The 23245-nt window shown below is 35.0% G+C and overlaps 1 protein-coding gene across 1 annotated transcript in view; it reads right to left on the reverse strand.

Moving 5' to 3' along the window:
* LOC117335194 (solute carrier family 12 member 2-like) overlaps window positions 1-14404 on the reverse strand; it is a 51584-nt gene extending 37180 nt beyond the window's left edge. The window contains exons 1-3 of the mRNA XM_033895177.1: window positions 13808-14404; window positions 10862-10993; window positions 3660-3831 (exon numbers count right to left, since the gene is read on the reverse strand). Of these exons, the coding sequence (XP_033751068.1) occupies window positions 3660-3831; window positions 10862-10993; window positions 13808-14260 (757 nt within the window). The 5' untranslated portion in view covers window positions 14261-14404. The remainder of the gene's footprint in view (window positions 1-3659; window positions 3832-10861; window positions 10994-13807) is intronic.
* Between the last annotated feature and the right edge of the window lie 8841 nt (window positions 14405-23245).

Here is a 23245-nt window from a genome sequence, read left to right on the forward strand (position 1 = left end):
ATTGCAGCTTGGGTCAAAGTTCACCATGTTAGCCAATCGAAATGCGTACAGAGTTTATACCACGTGTGGTATAAACAGATTGTTAATCAACAGCTGTAATGATTAACTGATGGTCTGAGAGTTGAATAACACAGGGTATTGTGGTAGAAACATAGTTGTAACACTCCTTTCCAAACTGGTTTAAAAAGGGATGCTCATATAACATTGACAATCTGTATAAAACAAATACCAAAACATATAACATACAAAACTGAGAACCCATGGTCAGTTGCTTTTATCTACCGGTAATCAGCACTTGAAGAGGAGGAAACAAACTTTTGTGGTCTGGGAACCTATAGCTAGCCTTTTCATGTTGTCTGATTGAACAATACACATATAGGAGCAATGCTATCAAACAGTTTTTGTGTAATAAAATGCTAATTTTGTTCCCAAGTTATTTCACACAACTTAAAACAGAAACACACCTTCTCAACAAAAAAAAAAAAAGAACAATATCCTATATATAACATACTCCATAAAATATACTGAAAGCACCTATTTTGAATATGTATAGTGCTATTGTACCTCTATATATAACTACAAAGCTACGTTAGAAATAGAAGATGCTGACACAGCTATCTTGTAACAAGGTTCTTGCACCCTATACACCCACTCATCAATGACTTGTTGACGTTAGCCCGTGAGTTAGTTATCTCTCATCACTGACCAATAATACGGAACCCTAAAATACCAGGAACCAAAAACGTCTTCATCATTAATGTCCATGACGTAAAATTTCATCTCCTCCTAATCCAGTCACTGATTCAAGGGATAACTTGATTGGCTAAAAGAAATACTTTCTCCAATCTACCATCTTGTGCTATTTGTCTGTATAAACTAATTGGCTAGCCAATTAAGGTGGAAGAGCAAACAGACATCTTTCAATTAAAACCGCAAAGTGATGCTATAGCTGGCTGTATTTAGATTTTATACCATCCAGAGAAATATCATGATCAGCCATCAATTTTTGACAGTAAAAAAGTATCTAATAGAAAAATTTCCAATTGCAAATCGAAATTGTGCAGAAGTAGAAAATTCCATGACAGCTATAAGGTCTAGCAACAATTTTGCATTACATCTGTACAATATGTCCCACATCACAGTGGCATTAATCAATATTCTTTCATACTCAGCATATGACATCAGATATCAGTTTAAATCCTTAGATTTTTCGACTATGTAATGGTATGCGGGTGGATTAGTACTTCTGATAATATTCCATGGCCTGACAACAGTATTTTCCGTTATCTCATGATCGCATAAAAAATACCAACCTATTCATTATGTATTTAGCTGTCAATCTGCCAATATGCTGATGTCATCAAGAATAACATCTTCAAAGAGACGTTACATATTGCTAGCATGGGCCAATTTGTGCTGATACATCATGTGAAAAAGCTACACATCCGGAACAGAAAGATAATGCTTGGTACTGATCCATTAATGCATCACCTGTCAAAGGTGTCAGTCGCTGTATGTAAATATTAATTATCTGTTTGATCAAGTGAACAATGCAAATTATACTTTCTATACCAGCAAGGACTTTTATTGACAACTGTTATCAAAACTCATTAAACTGATAGGAGAATATTGATCAAAATATTTCACTTTCAGTTTTGGAATTATTTCCCAAAGTTATCAACCTGACAAATGCTTCACTTAAAATGTACACAGTATTTAAACAAAGGCAGCTAAAAACACTCAATGATAGATGAAAAGGTTGACATCTATATACAGGCAAATGACATATTGCCTAATTGTGAATCGGAGGTCAATAAAATAGGCACTTGAACAAATTACTTGTTATATAAATTATAATATGCAAACTGTTTCCATATGACAACACAACTCACATCTCAAAATAAGGACATGAAATGGCACCTACCGAGGCCCCTTGCTATTTAGGGTATTGGTAAAATGGTTTTTGAAATATGAAACCTACACAAGCTCTCTGCTATTTTGTGAAATGGTAAATTAGGAAATTGAATTTATGACACCAATAGAGTTCCTTGCTATTTAGTGTGATGGTAAACTTGGAAATGAAATGATACCAACAGAGAAGCTCCTTGCTATTTAGTGTGATGGTAAATTAGGACATGAAATGACACCCACAAAAACTCCCTGCTATATAATGTGATGGTAAACTAGCTATAGGACATGAAATATGGTACAGACAGAATCGAAGCCCCTTGTGATTGAGTTTGCTGGTAAATTGTCGCCATATCAACTCAACAGACATATCAATCTTAGGTGATGAAACCATCCCTAAAGTTCTCAACATCATCTCGCTCACAGTGCCAAGGCTTTCACTCTGATGTATGAATATTGTATGAAAACCTAATGCCATGTTATCACAATGAATGGTTTGTAGTGAATACTGTGGTGACAAAGACCGATACATAATACCTCATTTAACATTCCATCTACATACAGCTATAACTACAATACATTTGTCTGCAAATTGTTAAGGTACCAGTGTTTCAATAATTGTCTCCACTTTCTGACACGCTACTGTAATTTAAAGGTTAATTTACTTTGTAACAAGAGTGTATGATACATGTGTACACAGGCAAAATGTTTTCCTGTCAATTTGACCTGAAAAATATTGACCTGAAATTGACCTGAAATTGACCTGAAAATGACCTGAAATTGAGGTCACATATGCATGAAGAAATGTTCAGGTTAATTTCAGGTCAAATTGACCTGGAAAAATCTTTATGTCAATTTGAGGTAAAGTTTTCAGGTCAATTTCAGGTTAATTTAAGGTCAAATTGACCAGAAAAAATCTTCATGTCAATTTGAGGTGAAATTTTCATGTCAAATTCATGTCAATTCAGGGCAAATTCCGGTCATTTTCAGGTCAAATTTAGGTCAATTTCTTGACATGAATTGACTAATCTGCTCTTTTCAGGTCAATTTGACCTGGAAATCTTGACATGAAAATCATGACCTGAAATTGACCTGAATTTGACCTGAACTGACATGAAGACATTTTGCCTGTGTATTTGGAAACTTTTTATTTATACACCAAGGACCTAATTTGTGCTTACTTGAATTGGCTACAAAAAAACAATGGGTGACAAAAGTGGAATTTTTGTTGATGTCATCGGGTGACAGAGGAAATTATGTTGTTGTCATTGGGTGACAGAGCAAGATTTTTGGTGTCATTACATGACATTAGAGGAAGTCATGTTGGTGTTATTGGGTGACATTAGAGGAAATTATGTTGGTGTCCTCGTGTGACAGAGCAAGTTTCCTGGTGTCATTTTGTGACATTAGAGGGATTTTTGTTGATATCCTTGGGTGACATTAAAGGAAGTTTTTTGGTATCATTGGGTGACATTAGTGGAGATTGTTTTACCAGTGCCATAATGTGACATAAGAGGAAGTTCTGTTGATGTCACTGGATGACATTGGGGGAAGTTTTACCATATGGTGATATTTGTGGACGTTTTGCTGATATCATAAGGTGACACTATATTGGAAGTTATATTGATATAATTGGGTGACATTAGTCACAGCTTTGTTGACATTACATTGTATCATTTCACTAAAAGAGTTAAATTTAGTTTTGTATCAGCTGCACAGAAAAGCTCTTCAACATTTGAGACAAAACTTACCTCCTCTAACTTCACCATTGGTACATATGGCAGACATGGACAGGGATGTGAGAGTGGTGACTACAGCAGACAGGAGTATGATGAGGGTGGCCATGCCGACCCCTGACTGTCCCACCACCCAAGACAGCCGCATAAACAGCATCACTCCCCAGATGTTCAGCAGACATCGTATCTGTAATACAATGACACAATGTTTCATTTTCAAGGTCTTTATTTTCCTACAGTATATTTCTTTTTCCTGAAAATAAAATCCCAATGTCGAAATTCTCATATTCTGATTTTCCTTTTTTCTGCAATTACCTGTTTCTTGAAATCTTTGATTTAGTCCCCTCGTAGAAATCTGTATTTACACTGTAACATTAATATTGCATTAAAGCTTACATACAAAATTTAAATCAAGTTTTATTTTGATCCAATGACTAGTCACAACACAAAGTGTGACATGGATATAAACTTTTAACATTCGATATAAAGTTGTGTTTTAGGTAAGGTTTATTTTGTTTAACATCCTATTAACATCCAGGGTCAATTAAGGATGTGCCTGGTTTGGAGGGGGAATAAAGCCAGAGTACCCAGAGAAAAACACCAGCCTACAGTCAGTATCAGGCAACTGCCCCACATGGGTTTCGAACTCAGAACCCAGAGGTGGAGGGCTAGCTAGTGATAAAGTGTCTGGACACCTTATAATTAACCACTTAGCAACCACGGCCCCATAAAGTTGTGTGTTATATATACAATTGTTTATGGTATATATATCATTGAATTAGACATGGTTTTCTTCCTGTCTCATTTTGTATCATATCACATAAATTTGACTCAGAATGTGTATGTAACAATTGAAACGGACATGGGCTACTTAAAACTAGAACTTGTACTCTTGCTTTTCTCGTTAAAATCACTTTAAAACCATGACATTGAAATAAATAAATGTTGTTGAGTACTAAGTTACATATGTGAGGATTTTGTGTATTTGAATCCCTGGTAAGGAGTCAGACACACAATGTCACAGCCAACACATTATGCATGTTGCCAATTATAATGGGAGGCGCAGTACTCAGATAAAACTAGAAGATGCAGGTGGGGATGTCCTGTAATGTCGCCATAATTTTTACAGATTTAATTATTCCTGTATCAATCCAGTTGATAGTAAAAGATAAAAACACTGTAAAACAGCCAATGCTAACAAAAATAGCTGGGGTTTGTCCTTCGGGGTTTGTCCTCCATGAAAATCTATTCATTCCCTTTTCTCTTGTGATTCATGACATGGGGTCAGATCAGGCCCACAGATAGAAGGAAATGTCGGCCATGAATAATTTAAAGGCCAAATGATAGGTAATATTCGGATGCATGGCCAATATTGTAAGGAAAAATGCTATAGCCAAGGAGCTCTCACTAAAGATTCAACAACAAATCATCCGATATCACCACACTCCAGATACTGAAAGATCCAATCTTATAAGTTAGGGAAGCACGCTCACACACTTTCCCTGGTATATATATATTGGCTCTACCATATTGAGTAGAATTAATACAAGATTCTGTCTCCAAGTGATGTCAATAGCCTATCCATGCAAATATAATCCAGGGAAGAGCCTGTCCAAAGTCATATGATGAATTATTTTTGTTGAGCAGTTCTTCCTACAGTGAAGGAATGAATGCTGGTCAGTGCTTGCGCCTAACAAAAGCAAGAACCTCGCAAGGAGATCTAGATGACCACATCAAGATGCAATGTCAATTACTTTGGCTAACATTAATTACTGCTAATTTTTAATTAAAATGTCAGTGATTGTAAGCTCACCTGTGTGCAGACAAGGGATAAACATTTGCTTAGCATTTCATTTATTCATTTTTTCCCAACATTTTTTTCTCTAAATACATGTATGCTTGGTGTCTTTAATTTCCTAAACCCTATAAATTAATGCTGTAGCTGGATAAGTTTTATTACTAAGTATGTATATAATACCACCTTATTGTCAAGTCTGCAGTTATGACTAAAACTTAAGTTGTAGTTAAGTAAAAATTCTGTGTTACTTATGCAGTCATAAATCCAAACTAACAGTATATATGCGTCTTCTAAACATTTTTGTTAACATTTAATGATTCCAGTTTTGACTATCTTTAATCATTGTAAGTCTACTGTATCCATGGCCCTGTATGACTCTTCTGTATCATACTCTCTATTGTTCACCTGTGTGACAGTTTTTATAGCAAATGGCCAGATCTGTTTGGATCTGTATGATTTTTGTGATTGTCGGCCATTTATGTGTGGCTCTGTATGATTTTTGTGATGGTGGGCCATTTCTGTGTGGCTCTGTATAACGTAGGTTTCTTTTCAATGGTGGCCATTCCTGTGTGGCTCTGTATGATTTTTATGGTGAGCCATTTCTGTGGGACATATATAGAGTGACTCTGTATGATCTTTGTGATGGTGGGCCATATATAAAGTGACTCTGTATGACTGTAGGTTTTGTTTTAACATTGTTTAATGGGGGCCATTTCTGTGTGGATCTGTAGGATTTTTATGGAGCCATTACTGTGTGGATCTTCACACAAAACAGGAAGAGTTTACAAAATATAAACATCGTGTGAAAACATGTAATTTATTTTCAGTAGGCATGCACTTCATTAAGATTTCAACAACAACCTGAGTGAAATGAATGATCTCATCGCCTAAAATGTGCACATATTTCCCGACCTCACTTCTTCACTTCGTACCTTTGCAGGTGTTTACTTTAGTGCAGCAACTACATGGTGACTTCGCACTACAGGTTATAGCCAGACTTTCATGTCATCATTCATGCAGCAGTTATTGTGTCAAATAAATGATTCATGATAAAACGGATCTAATCTATTATCATCACCGTTTTTTTTGCATATTTCATTGTATTCACGTCAGATCCACTTTAGCCTGTGTGTAGTTATGCTGGTACTGCCAGTCCCCTATAGAGATAGTACATTTTTAAGCATTAATTCAATATCTATGAAATATATACATAACCAGTTTTGCAGAATAATTTCATCAGTAAATATGGCCAATACTTTTTCCCGTTTTCAAGAAAGCATTAGGTTCTGACATGTACATTTCCATTCACAGGAAGAGCTACAAAATGTATAATGATTACAAACATATATATATATAGTAGCCCAGTATTAAGAAAACGTTAAAACCTCAATTGATAATTGTATGTTCAGTTTTATATCTTTTGCTGTAAAAACATACCAGTACATGGCTGATGGTAATTAATGTCCAAGACAACCTTGAAAATTACCATCATTATATAAGAATCCTATGAGTTTTTTGTCTTATTGTATTTGAGGGAAACAATTTTTAAATAGCAAATTTTGAGAAGTAACCTGCAAAATTTTGTAACAAAAAGTAATCTCAATTTCGAATGGGACCCAGAAAATTACAAAAAAAACCCTGCTGCCATAACTAATTATAAGCAAACTATCAAGCAAGCCAGAATCAAAGTATATAGCTATATAGTACTCAAGTATATATATACTTGAGTACTATATAGCTATATGGACCCCAGATTGTCTTGGTCTGGGGACAGAACCTATACTCTATTAGACCTAATAAATGTATTGTGCACTTACAAAAACACAAAAGTGGTGCACTTATAATAAAAATATGTACAGGATAAATAACAACTTTTTATCTACATACCTTTATATATAGAGAGTTTAATTAGTGCACCCGCGCCATCACTTTTTCCTGTTAAGGTGTACATGGTAGTGCACTAATAGGGAGCAAGTGTACTTAATACAGGATATAACTTTCATCGCTTGGGTTGACACTCACTAAATAAATTATTATAAGTCAAAAGTGAGGTTTAAGAAACTATATAGCAGGGATAACTCTGGAGGGGGCCATGGGGCCATTGGCCCCATATTTTCCAAAATGGCCCACCAAAATTTTCAAATTCTTTGAATTTTCTATGTTTTGGCCCATCACATTTTTGGAATCTGTCAAAATGGACCATTATCTTTTGGTCCAGGATGAACCCCGATGTAGGATTCAAGATTTTCTTGGCATTGCCATTAGTTTTCGTTGAAGAAAGTCAATAGATTCCTGCAGAACACCATTGATGGTAAGGAAATGCGTACTTTGCCTGGCTGAACTTGTTGGGGAGTGTATATATACGTAGTTTTATTGCATATGCAAGGTAATGATCAGTTTGACATATACGGTAATTCCCTTCGTCTGAGATACTCATAGGATGATTTTTTTCTCCCAATACAAATCCACTGATCTGATATGAATACACAGCCAAGCTAGGGTACCGTATAAGGGTACTAACAAAACATCTGATTATTCTGGAGTCAATATATTTAACCATCTGAATTTGGATTTGTGTAATTTAATATACATAATTTGGGATTGATAAAAAGCCTTTTAAAAATTTTCTTATTAATGGTAGTGAATCTCACTTCAATGAGCCTGGTAAAATTGATCGTGTGGAAATGTTTTACTTACTTCAATAATGAAATACAATTTTCAGAAAACACATTTACACAAGTAATAATGATCCTCATTCCTCATGATCACCAGTGTCAGTAGTTGAGATTTAGTTTAAATAATACTATATGTTTTAGGAACTTGTGAGAGTAAGGGAATTTGAGATTTTCCCCTTTTAAATTAATAAATCAATTAATTCCCCTATATAATAGTACAGAGATCTAGATCTCAGGATATTATGGTAGTGTCAGTGTTACAAATATATCCACTTTTATTTAACAGCAATTGCAAGATGGTCATGTTGCATGAGGTAAGGTTTCCTAATATGGTTGGATCATCCCCTGTACACTTCAACATTTATTAATGAATTCAGAGGTATGTATTGCTTGGCAAATATCTACCCTTGAAAATATAATCATTTGATTTTTGATATGTGTGAACGATCTTGTTATATGCTTTAACAATGTGAAGGTTCAGATATTTAAAGTACAAAAAAAAAAAAAAAGTGAAAGTATAATTTCACCCCGATGTGTGGGAGTAACAGGGTATACAAATCTTAATTTGAAGAAATTTAAGGTTCATGGAGCAGGTATGCTAATTCTTTGAGGAGCACAATAGCCAGTGCTCATATCATATCACTATCGAAACCCAAGACAGCTTGACTGCACTAGTACTATCATGATCAATGCTTTGTCATCGGAACTAAACCACAGGTACCATCACTTCACTAATAAACTGGCCTTGGTTACAGAACCTGGTCTTTTTGAATGAAGTTATTATTGTAGTGAGGCTTTTGATCTGCAAGGCTGGTTTGATGGAATGCACTTACACATTGAGGTTAATCTGGGGGGACAAGGTCAAGCCAGTGTTATAACTAGCTATAGGGATAAAGGCACAATGATTGATTGTACCTGTACAGTGCTTGTTTATGGCCAGGTCCTGTAATCACCTGGCAGTGAATACAAGGATGTGTTAATGAAGAAAGTAATTTTACGTTACATCACTGCCATCAGAACATATTACATCACCGCCTAATTAGTAGCTCAGTACATATTGTATCATCAAGGGGTCCTGGTAGCTATATCAGTATTTTATTTGGACACAGGCTTTCGTACTACACCAACATATATAAAGGTATTTCTGAAGTAGTTCAGATAGAATATGGTCTTTAACATTCCAGAGTCAATATTACATCAATGTTACATGTTTGCTTTCTTTTGCATTTAACAGAGAGGGATTATAGCGTAATTCTTTACCACTGACATTCTGTTTACTGGCTAAAATAAGAAAATATTGAAACAGCAATTTATACAGCCATTAAGAACGAATTAAAGAGTTACCAAATTAAAATCCTTCTTGTTGGCATTCCAGTTTGAAAACTTTTTTGTTACTTGTGATTTGTATAGTGCATTATAGAATTCATCATCAGTATATGTACAGTCAATAATACATATCACTGACAGCATTTCCTTTGATTATATATTATCAGAAGGTGCCTCGAGATACAAGACATGTATATATACATCGACAATGAAGAGATACAAGTACTCTGGCCCTGGGTTGGGTGTAAGTGGGAATGGGAGGGATGGTTGGGGTGGAGATTAATGGTAATAACACTACCATTACAAACATATACTGGGTAGACAAAAGAGTAAATTACAAACAAGAATCAGGCAAGGGAATAAAGGATAAATACATTATGATTGTCACCAAAATTCTAGACATCGTGATACCATGATATGGTATATAGCACCATAAAATATTCAGAGGATTTAAAAAGCAAAAACAAATGCAAAACTGACATTAAGCAATTAATTTTGTAAGCAAATTTGTCAATTCATCATTTGCACATGGCTAGTTATCCTGTTAATATATTCTCCTTCCTGTTTATACACATGAGGGATTACATCATATTGTTTTTACCCATCCTTTCAAGGTTTTAGCACGCAATTTTCGACCAGGCAGCCCATTACGTGAACCCTGCATATGGATATATACATTTTCTGTCTGCATCTTTTCTATAAATAGGATTGTCTGCATGCACTGTGCTCCCAATTGGCATGATATTTGTCTATGAACTATTTGACCAAGGCGAGGGAAGGTGACACATGGGTGATAAAATTGCTATGAAATGGTATATCAAGGCAATAACATTGTTGTTTGATAACCTATCGCCTATACACCTCACAATATTTCAATAGTCTATTTACTAACCCATTCAATTTGTGTACAGCATTATTTGATGAACCTTTCCATGCCTTTGTTCATTTGACTGATATGCCTTCGAATTCATTAATACTAGGCAGTATATATCTTCTATCATAATAACTCAGCAATGGTATTCACTCAATTTAATGGCATACGAATCATACCATGTGTACGTATATACTTCATACTCTAGGTTATTATACTAGGCATCCTGGCAACAGCTATAACGTATAGTATTTCAGTACTACCTGTATATGTAGATATATGTCATATGTGCATTAAACAAACCTTTAGTGTTCTAACAATGTCAACACCAGGCCTTTTTGTCTCATGATTTAGGAAGAAAATTGGAGAATTGAGAAGAAAATTTTCAGAAGTAAGCTGCAAATATTGAGAACTTAGCTTAACGTAAATATGAAATTGCAAATGGGACTTACTATCACATCAGTGTCAAAAAAGTCCCAAGAAAAACTCTACAACAGAGTATAAAATGTAAATCATGACAAGATCTTTTCTAAATGGTAAAACTTACAAGCACTCCTTTTATCCAACCAAACTTTAAAGCGCCCTTTTCCTGGGATTTTTTAAGTCCTTTTTCCACAAGCTGTTCATCAGAGGCTAGTAATTTGTCCCTGCCTTTGCTGCGGAAATTTTCATCATTATCCTGCAAACATATATTCAAAATTATAATCACATATATGTAACACATTTCAGAATAAACATAACACATGCAAACTGATTAAAAAAAGTTTTCTAAGATTTGAAATGAAGCTGAAGAATAAATTCAGGGCTCAAAGTGGATATTTTTAACAGGTGGCCTATTTGGCTACCAAGTCATAAAATCTAGGCGCCAATTGGAAAAGTTAGTTGCCCCGCCAAGTTGTCTTACATTTAAAAAAAAAACTTTTAATTTTTTAGTTCAGTCTAACATCTCTAACTTTTTCAATTGTGAACGACATTTTAGAATGACTGCCACCTTTGAAAGATTAACCATATCCCAAATTTACACAATTTTTAGTGGCCATACCGGCCCCTTTAATTATAGGTCAATAACTGGTCGCCAATGGTGAATTTAAGGCGCCATGGCCACTAAAATATGAGCCACTTTGAGCCCTGAAATTGTTATCCATTACAAACTGGTATGTCTTAATTCTTTCCATTGAGAACTGGTATATTGACCTGCAACAATAAATCACCTAGCCACTATATATGGAGTTTCTGACCCTCTCTTGATCCAATGACATATAGAATGATGCCATGAAGAGCAAGATGTATTGGGGGCAACACCATAGGTCCAACCTCCAACAAATCTTACTGCTGGGATATGATTTTCAATCTGGGTCATTAATATAAATGACAAAATATATATAGCAGGTCAGATGGTACATTGGTAACACCCTTGCCCTTCACCAAGGTGGCTGGGATTGATTTTCTGATCTGACAAGAAATGGTATGGGCTCATGCATATATGACTCCTAGACTGGCCCCCTGTCTCTAGAATATTAAAATTATAAATAAAATTGAGCTTTATGATTTTGATCCCTAGGATATGTCTGATTCTAGGTTTCAAACTAGGGGCAGATAATCTGGTATTAGAATTTAGCTTGGCAATTCTTAAAAAAAAACAACTTAGGGTCTGGTGGCCAGTCTAGAGTACTCCAGTTTTCTCTACATCAATTAAGACCCCTCACACTTCCATCAGAGCCAAACAAGCATATGCATGATTAATAGAAGTCAAAGTTGATATTACTTATTTCATCACAATAGTTGTAAGATAAATACATAAATGACAAGAGAATTCCAGGGTTTTCACTTTTGAAGAATGTGAATATAATTTTGCAATAATCACTGCACAGGTTAAAACGTACATTATGAAAATTGAAAGAAATGTTCATCAAAATATATATGTGGTCCAAATTTGGCTCTAAATTTTATCCCTAAATTTGGTATTGTTAGAACCTAATTAGTGACCGACAATGTCAATGCAAAAATGATACATTACCATGACCAGTAACAAATTTACATAAAGGACCTTGAAATGGCTTCTTTTATATATATATCAAACAATACACATCTTGACTACTTCTACATTCTGTCACTATTCTATGAAATTTGAAGTCACAATCAGTTTATGGCATTTATAAGATAAATTCACATTTTAATTGTAATATGATGTTCTCTGTTATGTGTGGACACCCAGAAGATTTGATTTTTTATAAGGGTTATAACTATTTACATATCACAAGGAGCTTTATAGGGTGATTATATAGCTTAACATCATCGTTCTTCCTTGTAAATTGTAACAGGAAATAAACATGTACTTTTGTGGAGTGGGAAGGGGACAACGGGATAACTAATGTTATAAACCAAGTTTTTTTGGGAATATATAGGTTTTTCAAGTAAATGAAATGAGTTACATTTAAGCTGTAAAACTGCATGAGCAATGAGAATGTAACATTCTGTAACATTTCAAAAGTCTTATATAAGATATGAAGCTGATAGCTGATTATAAAACAAATTTATATCTAATGAGAACCCTCAAAAAGGCCTTTTTCCTGTTGACAGCAACTCAACTGATAACAGAACATGTTTTGTTTTACAAACCAATTAAACATTCATTTTTTTATTCATTTATTAAAGAAGCTTTTTTTTTTCCTGTTGTTAGGATAAATTGTATCTTACTGATCATGATCAAGTCTCTTCAAAATTCTTCCTAAACATCCTAGCTATATACAAGATGGTCACTATTTGAGGGCATAAAACTAAAGGCTATACATGTATAATCTTTATGAAGGATTTTGCTATTAGTATTTTCTTGCCTCAAAAATCAAACTATCTACAATTTTAAGCTACTGTACATGTATATGTAGGGAATTTTCATAAGTTAAGGAACTTTGATGAAACCGGTGCTAGGATCGAACAACAATGTGACTATCATTCTGTAATAATTTAATGCGAGATATGCAATGGAACTTTTATTCAAATTTCATTTGGAAAAATAAAAAAGGCAGAGAATTCATAAGTAATCGTTAAATATAATATAATATATATATGAAGTATGTGTATAATTGGTACAAATGGTTTGTTCACATATTTTCTTCAAATTTAACTTGTTTTCATTGCGTTTTTATAAAAACTTTTATGCTTTAATTATATCCCAAAATACACTGTATACACACGCACGCGTTGTTCTGTGTTATACTGTCTTTGACATATCATAAAAACATCAACCAAGCGACAAACTTGCAACGCTTTAGTGAACACGTGTTTCCCTATTACTGGCATCAGGTTCATCGTTATGTTTACTTTTTGTAAACTAAAGTAGGTCTAACACATGTGTAAACACCGGCGTAACACTATACTGTACATTACATGAAATAAAACATACATATGTCACACAAATAGTTTATTTCTTTCAATCTAAATACTACGCATATTTTATCAACAAACTATTAAAATAAATACAACACAAGCCTACCTTCTCTTCGTGAAGTTCTGCGAGAGTGGGTCTGGATTTCATAGCAGTTGTAGCAGAAAGCAGATTTCGGTAGTGATCCATGTGTGGTAAAGCTTCAGTGGTATATTTTCCAAACGTTTTAAAATTTGTTTCGTATGGATTTGAAAATGAATTATGACTGGCATAAGTATCAGTTGGTGATACCGGAGGAGATCCAAATACAGGTGATTCGAAGGACTGTCGGCTGTCATCTTTGTTTCTAAACGCCGGCGACTCAGCATCATCAACACTGTTGTTTACGTCGTCAGGATCATCTGTAACTGAATCGACTCTGTCCACTTGAAATCTCGATGTTGACGGAACTTTTCTAATCATATCGTTTGGTGTATTATTCAGAACAACGCGTAAATCGTTCTTACATGCTCCCTCCTTGAATGTGACAGTAGGAACTGTCTGCATGGAAATGTCCGCCATTCTTTTGAGTTTGCCGTGACGTCAGGAGAAAGTAATCAATAGGAGCGGCGAGATTGAGGCCCTGCACCACGAACACGGATCCCCGAGCCACGTGAAACCCACGTGTTCTACTACACACAATGTTTACAAAGGCTACCGGAACTAATCGTTTTACTACACACATTCTTATTTATTCAGAGGTATAATAGCACACGTTTCCTGATACATTGTACAAACACACTATCATGACTAGCCTAAGCCTACTTCATTTGTTTGTCGTCTATTGTACGGAGCATTCTACTGGTTTCGTAAATATAAAATTATTATCATTTTACAGTTTCTTCAGCTATGAAGGATATGTCATTTTATTCTTGAATAGTTGATCTCGAATAAATGTGACAGAGGTCTGGCGATAAGAGTATTCGTAGTACTGGCAAGTCTAATTGTGCATCCTTGGGGATTAAAATTGCATTGCAATTTAGAAAAAGGTAGGTCCGATATATATAATTTCAAAGAAATTTCAGTGAAGGTAGTACTGTCATTTTGCGTTGACAATCACTCAGTTTTTCCGAAAATTGATAAAATACTCTTGAACTACGTCATTGTTTGATATTCATGATCTCACTGGCACTTGAGGGTTTCCGGACGAGATACGGCCCAGCTTCCTTCCGTGTAAAAGACGATTGTATCTATAGGTATAGGCAGATAAAACAAATTGGCATTGCCAAGGACTTGGATGTTGACATCCGAACAAAGCATATATGATATATATACACACACACATATCACTTATTGACAAGAAATCATACACATATGCGATGTAGTTACTTAAAATCATTCGGATGAATGGATGGATGAATTTATATAAATGTACTTAGGACGTGGTTCGCAGTCAAGTACGCCCTATATATGGAAACGTACCATGGACTAGGACATTTAAGTCCGTATCTTAATTTGAAAAATATAAAAATAGGTTACTATATATGCTACAAGGCATGATATATATCTGATTATAGTGGGCCAGATCCCAGTTGATTGATTGTTACTACTTGGAGAACATTTTTGTTCGAAGTGTGTATTACTTTGAGAACGAAGACAGTTTTTGGAGTCTCTGCAATTTAAATTTATCATCTAAAAACAACATTAACACCACAATGATCGGCAGACTTATTCTAATCTGGACAAACAACTATAAATATGTATAAATTAACGAGTTACTTAAAATATGCATAGCTAAAATCTAAATCTAAGTAGTATTTGTATACATTGATCGCTAACACAGTCATGCAAACAGTAAACAAAGCTGCTATGTACACAATCATATATCAACAAAAAACCAAAGACAACAGCAACAAACAAACAACCGATTCATGTTAACTGTTTTACGTAAAGGACGAATTCCTTAATATATTTTTATTAATTAACAAACAGATATAATATGGGATGCTTGTTTGTCAAGTTGTTAAACCTAGATGCTAGGAAGATCCTTGGTAAAATTGGGTTATTTTCTCCAACTGTTCACGCATACGTGGATACACACGGTTAATTAAAAATGGTATATCGTTTAAAAGCTTAATAATTGACAATTGCCAATACAATTTGTTCAATACAGACGAGTCGTTGAACAGTTTTATTTCATTCTCTTTACAAACATTGAGAATCAACATAACAATACAGATATACTTACAATAATGGGTTTCACGGTTGATGAAATAGAAACATTTATAAACTTATTCATGGAGGACAAACAGTGGAAAATATAAATCTGATAAGTGTACCAATTTTCTAGCAAGTCATTATCATAAGTATTCATACAGGATTTGAATCTAATTACATTTATTCTCGAACAGAAATATTCTCCTACGAGTACATGTGAACAGGCCACGTGTTCTAGAAGATAGATTTCTTTTGACATTTCCATCGATTTTATTCACGCGAGACATTAGAATCTATTGTTATGCATTTGAACTTCAAAAAGAATAACAAAAATATCAAATCCCCTTTGAAGAATAAAATGCAAATTTGATTGTGATGTATCATTAATAACACTTACAATATACATCTTAACGACACCGGGCATAATTATGATATACTCATATTTCACCTATTCGTATCCAGGATCAGGACACGCCCTTGAGTACTATACTGTAAAAAAATTCGAAATATGACGCGACACGTGATGGTACCTCTTCTTTCCATGAAACATACCCCCCCCCCCCCCCCCCCCCCCCCCCCCCTAATTACTGATCTGGGAGGCAAACAACGTTGTGATTTATTAACACGAAAATCTACACTCATCTGTGTAATACGTCAAATATCAATCACTTCTCCATCATCATATACGGTTCGGATTGAGCCCCTTCATCGCGGTAATCATTTTGTGGTTTTTCGTGTCACTGCGGTTGTATACGATGATTAGTTGTACATTTCATTACGATGGTAATTATGTAAATAAAAATTGCGGTTGTATATATAATTACAGACATGTGTATAATTACGGTCGTATTTTTTATTATATTCATGCTTGCCCACAAAAAGATCCCACATAATTAATATGAAGTCGAGAAGGAGAAGGTAATGATATTGAAGTAGACAGTAATGTTCGCGGATATTGACATTTGAATACTGAAAGCAAATGTCAAGGGTTACATCGAGTAAACAAAGGGGCATACACGTGCATCATAATATTGTATAAATGAATATAAGACAACGCTGATTTGGACGGGACACATTAGAAATTAGACATTTTGCGCACTCGGGTCGACGATTTTTTTATTCGATTGTTTGTTTTTCCTTTGTGTGTGTGTGTTTTTGTTTGATTCTGTGTTTTTTGTGTGTTTTTGTTCAGTTTAACTAACGACACATTAAAATTTATCGTATTATTTCACATGTAAATTTCGTCTCATATTGTCACAATAGATCACGTGCGCAACCAGGCATCTTCTGTCACGCTTGTAATTGTGACACACTTGGTCTTGGTGACACCCTTTAAACAGCCAACGCCCTCTCCTAAACTAGAATCTATCCACAACATTGATAGATGGCGAAAACCTCAGTTTTTTTTCCGTATTGCATAATATCGTAAAGGAAAGGAAACGTGTCGCGGAAAAGCCAGAAATTTCAATGATTCATGGCTGGGTGTCGTGTTGGTGTCCATCATTATCATGTCACGGCCAACTCACACTGTGGGAAGATACACGCTGGATTTTCTCAGGTAAACATTACTAGCCAATATATAAGTCTAAACCTCCAAAATGTCGTCACGTCCATAACACTATCAAAAGTCTAAATAGCTTAAAATTATCAACTGTCCAAACTTCTGAAAATCCAAGACATCCAAAGTCATAAAAGTAAACACGTGTACGTTAAGATTAGACGCCAACATGTTCAAAGATCACAAAAGTCAACAGACAAAAAAACATCAAAAGTCACCGCTTAAAAAAACAAACCTCAACACATCAAAAACCATCAATAGTCAACACGCCAAAAATCATCGAAAGTCATCACGTCAAAAACCATGAAACGTCAACACGTCAAAAACCATCAAACATCAACACATCAAAAACCATCCAACGTCAACACGTCAAAAACCATGAAACGTCAACACGCCAAAAATCACCGAAAGCCATCACGTCAAAAACCATGAAACGTCAACACGTCAAAAACAATCAAACGTCAACACGTCAAAACCATCAAACGTCAACACGTCAAAAACAATCAAAAGGTTTGTTTTTGTTTGTTTTTGTTTAACGTCCTACTAACAGCCAGGGTCATTTAAGGACGTCAAAAGGCACCGCTTAAAAAAACAAACCTCAACACATCAAAAACCATCAAACGTCAACCCATCAAAAACCATCAAACGTCAACACGTCAAAACCATCAAACGTCAACACGTCAAACGTCAACACGTCAAAAACCATCAAACGTCAACACGTCAAAAACCACCAAACGTCAACACGTCAAAAACCACCAAACGTCAACACGTCAAAAACAATCAAAAGTCAACACGCCAAAAATCATCGAAAGTCAACACGTCAAAAACCATCAAACGTCAACACGTCAAAAACAATCAAACGTCAACACGTCAAAAACAATCAAACGTCAACACGCCAAGAAGTAAAGTACGGATCAAAACGGAAAACTATCAAATGAAATCATGCCGCCGTCGCCGCCGGAAAGCTATCACCATATTGATATTGTCTCGCTTCTCGACTTCGTCGCAGGTGACACAATAAACCATACCGTCTTATATGATCAAATTAGCCTGTTTATATAACGTATTTCTAGCATTTTTTTATGATATCAGATAAGACATGTCTAATGAACACTAGGCCTATTCATTCAGCGGATACGTTCTAAGTACGTAATCTTAACCCCTGGAATTTCCAGGATTGAAAATAACAAACATTCTTAGTTTTTATGATAATTGTTTCTAGAAAGGTTTTTGTTCCGTGATCCGGAAGTTCACTACGATGTTGTGTTGTGTACGCGAGGTAAAGGCAATTACAGTATGTGTTAAGGTAAGGAGGTTTGTACAACACATGTTACTCACAAATAGCACTCCTCCCCCCCCCCCCCCCCCCCCCCCCCCCCTCACCAGTTAATATACAAGGTAAAAGGGAATACATGTATTTTTTTCTGGTAAAGTGCAAGACGTTGTGAGCGTACAGCACAACAAAATATCAAAGTTCAGCTCTGTTTTCTTTTTGTTTTAACATGTTAATAACATGGGGGTTTGGGTTGGGGGCAGGAGAAGGAAGGAAAGGGACAGATTGTAAGAGAGGACATAAATACCATTCAATATCATCTTCACCTATCGGACAATCATTTTACGGATTCACACAATCAACCTGCCGAGAATCATCTATACGTATTATCTTTTTACATGTATACTTTACCTGTATTTCATATCCGCATACATGTACTACCTGTTAACCTGTAATCAGCTGACCACAAATACGTTACACCCACACCTTTATCATCAATACTGCGCATGAATGATGATGTCATCGCTTCAAAATTGTCACATAAAGCACGCACCAAGGACAATAATGGGTTCACGTGCTTTTATAACATACACAAAAAACTAGAGACAAACAATAGCCGATTGTCGTTAGTATTACGTACTGTAAGGTCAGATAGCAGTCACTGTCAGCTATAACAATATCCCTCAGATTTGCACCACAATTACAAATATCAAAATCCATTATAATAATAATAACAACAATAATTATTATCATTTTTATCGAGTCTCAAGGAAAAGCTATAACATTTTAAAACTTTACAAAGACCGTGGCGTATGCTCTGAAAATTGGTTTCCATTTGTTTTAGATGTGATAAAGCTATGTTATATCGACAACCCACCATTATACGTAACACTGTGTCCAACAAAGTGTTTATTGAAGCAGTTTAAAGCCGAAAGCAATAACCAAACAAAAAGAGTACAATAACTTATTTCCGTGCAAGGTAGAACCATATTTATTTGCGATGTGTACACGTAGCCGTCAGACACATGAACATTACACTGACTTTTATGACGACACTTGTGTCTCTGAGGAGTTCTTACGTCTTTATAGCTCGTGTCAAGAATGTTCCTGTTTGCCAACGTCATTTCACACCATCGATCATTTGACGTGACGGTGGAAAAACCAGCTTGCTGAAATTATAAAAATACAGATATTTATAAATCATTAGAAATAAGTAAATAAGCACTAAATTAAGTTTTATAAAATCTTCCCAGATTTTCAAATAAGTAAACCACTATAGCCATCTCGATACTCCAGGTGTTACGTTCACTTTCGCTCTGCACTAAGCGTTCATTTTCGCTCATCAAAAGTGAACGTAAACCCTGGATAAAATAAGCTACGAGGGAACGATTTAAAGATTTAAGATTTATTTCCTGGGATAATAAGCCAAAAGCCTAACAATTATAAATTAACTACCCGAGAAAATAAGCCATAAGGTAAGATTCATCAATAACAGAGAAATTAAGCCACATGGTAAGATTCATCAACAATAGAGAAAATAAGCCATTGGGTAAGATTCATCAATAATAGAGAAAATAAGCCATTGGGTAAGATTCATCGATAATAGAGAAAATAAGCCATTGGGTAAGATTCATCGATAATAGAGAAAATAAGCCATTGGGTAAGATTCATCGATAATAGAGAAAATAAGCCATTGGGTAAGATTCATCAATAATAGAGAAAATAAGCCATAGGATAAGATTCATCGATAATAGAGAAAATAAGCCATTGGGTAAGATTCATCAATAATAGAGAAAATAAGCCATTGGGTAAGATTCATCAATGATAGAGAAAATAAGCCATTGGGTAAGATTCATCAATAATAGAGAAAATATGCCATTGGGTAAGATTCCCATGACGGGAAATTACTCTTTTATCTTTCTTCTACGGGTACGGGTAAATCTAAATTATTTTATGCTTTCGTTACTATATATGTGAATAAACATGATGTAATGTACATTATGACCAGAACCTGTGCTCCCACGTATAATACAGAATTGTTTGAAGTGGAAATCATATTTTCTTCGCAAAGTGTTTATCTATCTTACGACGTCAACTGTAGAAAACACAGATTGGACTCCAAGTGCCGTTGTTGCATTACGAGAGAGGTTGACGACGTCACGTGATTATGGAAAACGAATTCATTGACAATGCTTAAAATAAATTGTTTCCGTAACAATCGTTTCGATGAACAATGCGATGAAACCTGGTTAACAGGTAATTTATTGGTGAAAGGAACATTATTCATCGAATCATCCCTTTAAATATAGAAAATAAATATTCTGGCAAATAATGCTTCTATATGTACATCTAAGTTACATTGATAATTATCCATGTAACGGCAAGTCTTATGGAATCTCAAGGTAAGGACAAGATAAAATTCAGTAAAAATGGCATACCTCTCAGTGTTCATATACATTTTACCGTAATTGTTATTTACAGTAGGCCCAGTAGTGTCCCAAATGTATAAAGTTAAAGGTCATAAATCTGTGATACTATTGCTGACTTATCAAGAGAAGATTTCGAGATCTATACAGGGTGAAGAAGACAAAGGGAAACTATTTACTGTATCTAATACACATTGTCAAGGAGTAAAGGAGTTCGATTCCCGTTAGTATTCCGGATAGTTTCGTGATCACTGTCCTCGGTTCTTATTTTGATAACTTGATATTATTTGACCTAGATTTACACAGCTGATGTCAGGCAGTATTATATTGATACTCATTGCCTTAGAATAACGGTCTTACTACGGATATTCTCTAGTTGGTGTGGATATTGAGGGAAGAATATATTTCAGTATTAATGTGCATTCAATTTAAATTCATTTACCGAAATTCTGTGGAAATATTACAAAAAAAATCCAAAAAATAACAACAATAAAACATGAAAAACATATACAATGCTTTTGAAATAATGATACCAGTTATTGCCATTTTTGAGGATGCAGTTTTTATGAGTTTTATCAGTTTCAGATTCGGGCCATTGGCCAGCATATTAGCTGATACCAACACCAGTTTATCAGAGAGCAGTTTGATACAATACATTAAGTTTGATCAGGCTGTGTGCTGGCCATTAATTATTCCTGCACTGGCAGATGTAAAGAATCAATCTCAACAGAGTCTCAGTGACTGCAGTTAACCTATGTAACATACCCACGGTAATAGAATGATATTAGTCAGGTACCATACTACACACAGGGAGATTAATAGTGTACCATACATCAACATGTACAATACCTGTTCAAAGTTTTAACAAGAGGCCCAATGGACATGTACCTGTACATACATGGACTTGGCATGTACAATACATCTTCACAATTATAACAAGAGGCACATGTACTGTACATGTACCACTCAACTCTGATACATCTGTACATATGTACTTAGTATACAATACCTGTTCACAGTTTTAACAAGAGGCCCAATGGACATGTGCATTTACTTGTACCACTCAAATCTGATGCTTCTGTTATTTAGTGAATACTTGATGGAAGATGTTATTTTTGTGATGACCAAGTCATATTTTGATATCAAATTAAACTGTCTGCCAATTGCTTTCACACCAAATAAGTCCTGTGTTTCTTGAAGACACTTTTTGAACATTTCAACATATTTGTCTGATGTGACCTTGCCAGGTAGGTCAATGTCATTCATTTGAACAAATTTGATAGGTTTTTATCTCAGCATACTTAAGGACAAACACAACAATGGGCTTCTTGGCTATTCAAAAGAAATTGTTTAAAGATTTTAATACTTATTTGTATGACCCTGATGACCTTGAAAATGCTTCCATAACATTCATATGATAGCCATTCATGCCCACATCCCACTGGACGTATATTATGACACATGGTTATTCAGAATCTCTTTCAACATTTGATCTGTGGCATTGAAAGGTCAAGTCATTTAATCGAACAAACTGGACAGCTAGCCCTTCATCCCAGCATGTGTTTGGGCAAATTTATAGCTAGTAAGTAACCATATATCAATAACCAGCCTCCTGTTTTTTTGGAAGGAGTCATTGAAACATTTTAACACGTACTTGTATATTTATTTAAACAAGGTTGGTAGCTTTTCTGTTATATCATACTACTGGCCCAAATCATGACCCCAGACTTTCTTATCAAGGAGAAGAAGTTGATTAATTGTTTTGTTTACAGTTTTTACAACATTTTAAGTACAGAATGCAGTTTGTCATTATCATGTCCTGAAGGCCATGCATATCTACGCAAATGACAAAATCATGGATTGTGTAAGCTCCACGAAAGCTGTACTGTAGGTCGAAACCCTAAATTTGGACAAACTTGGTAGCATTTGATCCCAGCATGCTACGTCTGGACAGGTGAGCTAGAAACATTGTGCCTTTACAACCAAACCTTGAAATTCTGACAGGGGAGATAACTTGATATCAAGGTAGTTTTGCTACATACTTTTTCTGTTTGTAAAGGAGTGATTTCTTCAATCTTCTACAAATTCAAAAC

This window comes from Pecten maximus, chromosome 9 (genome assembly GCF_902652985.1).
Source record: "Pecten maximus chromosome 9, xPecMax1.1, whole genome shotgun sequence".
Taxonomy (NCBI): Eukaryota; Metazoa; Mollusca; class Bivalvia; order Pectinida; family Pectinidae; genus Pecten; species Pecten maximus.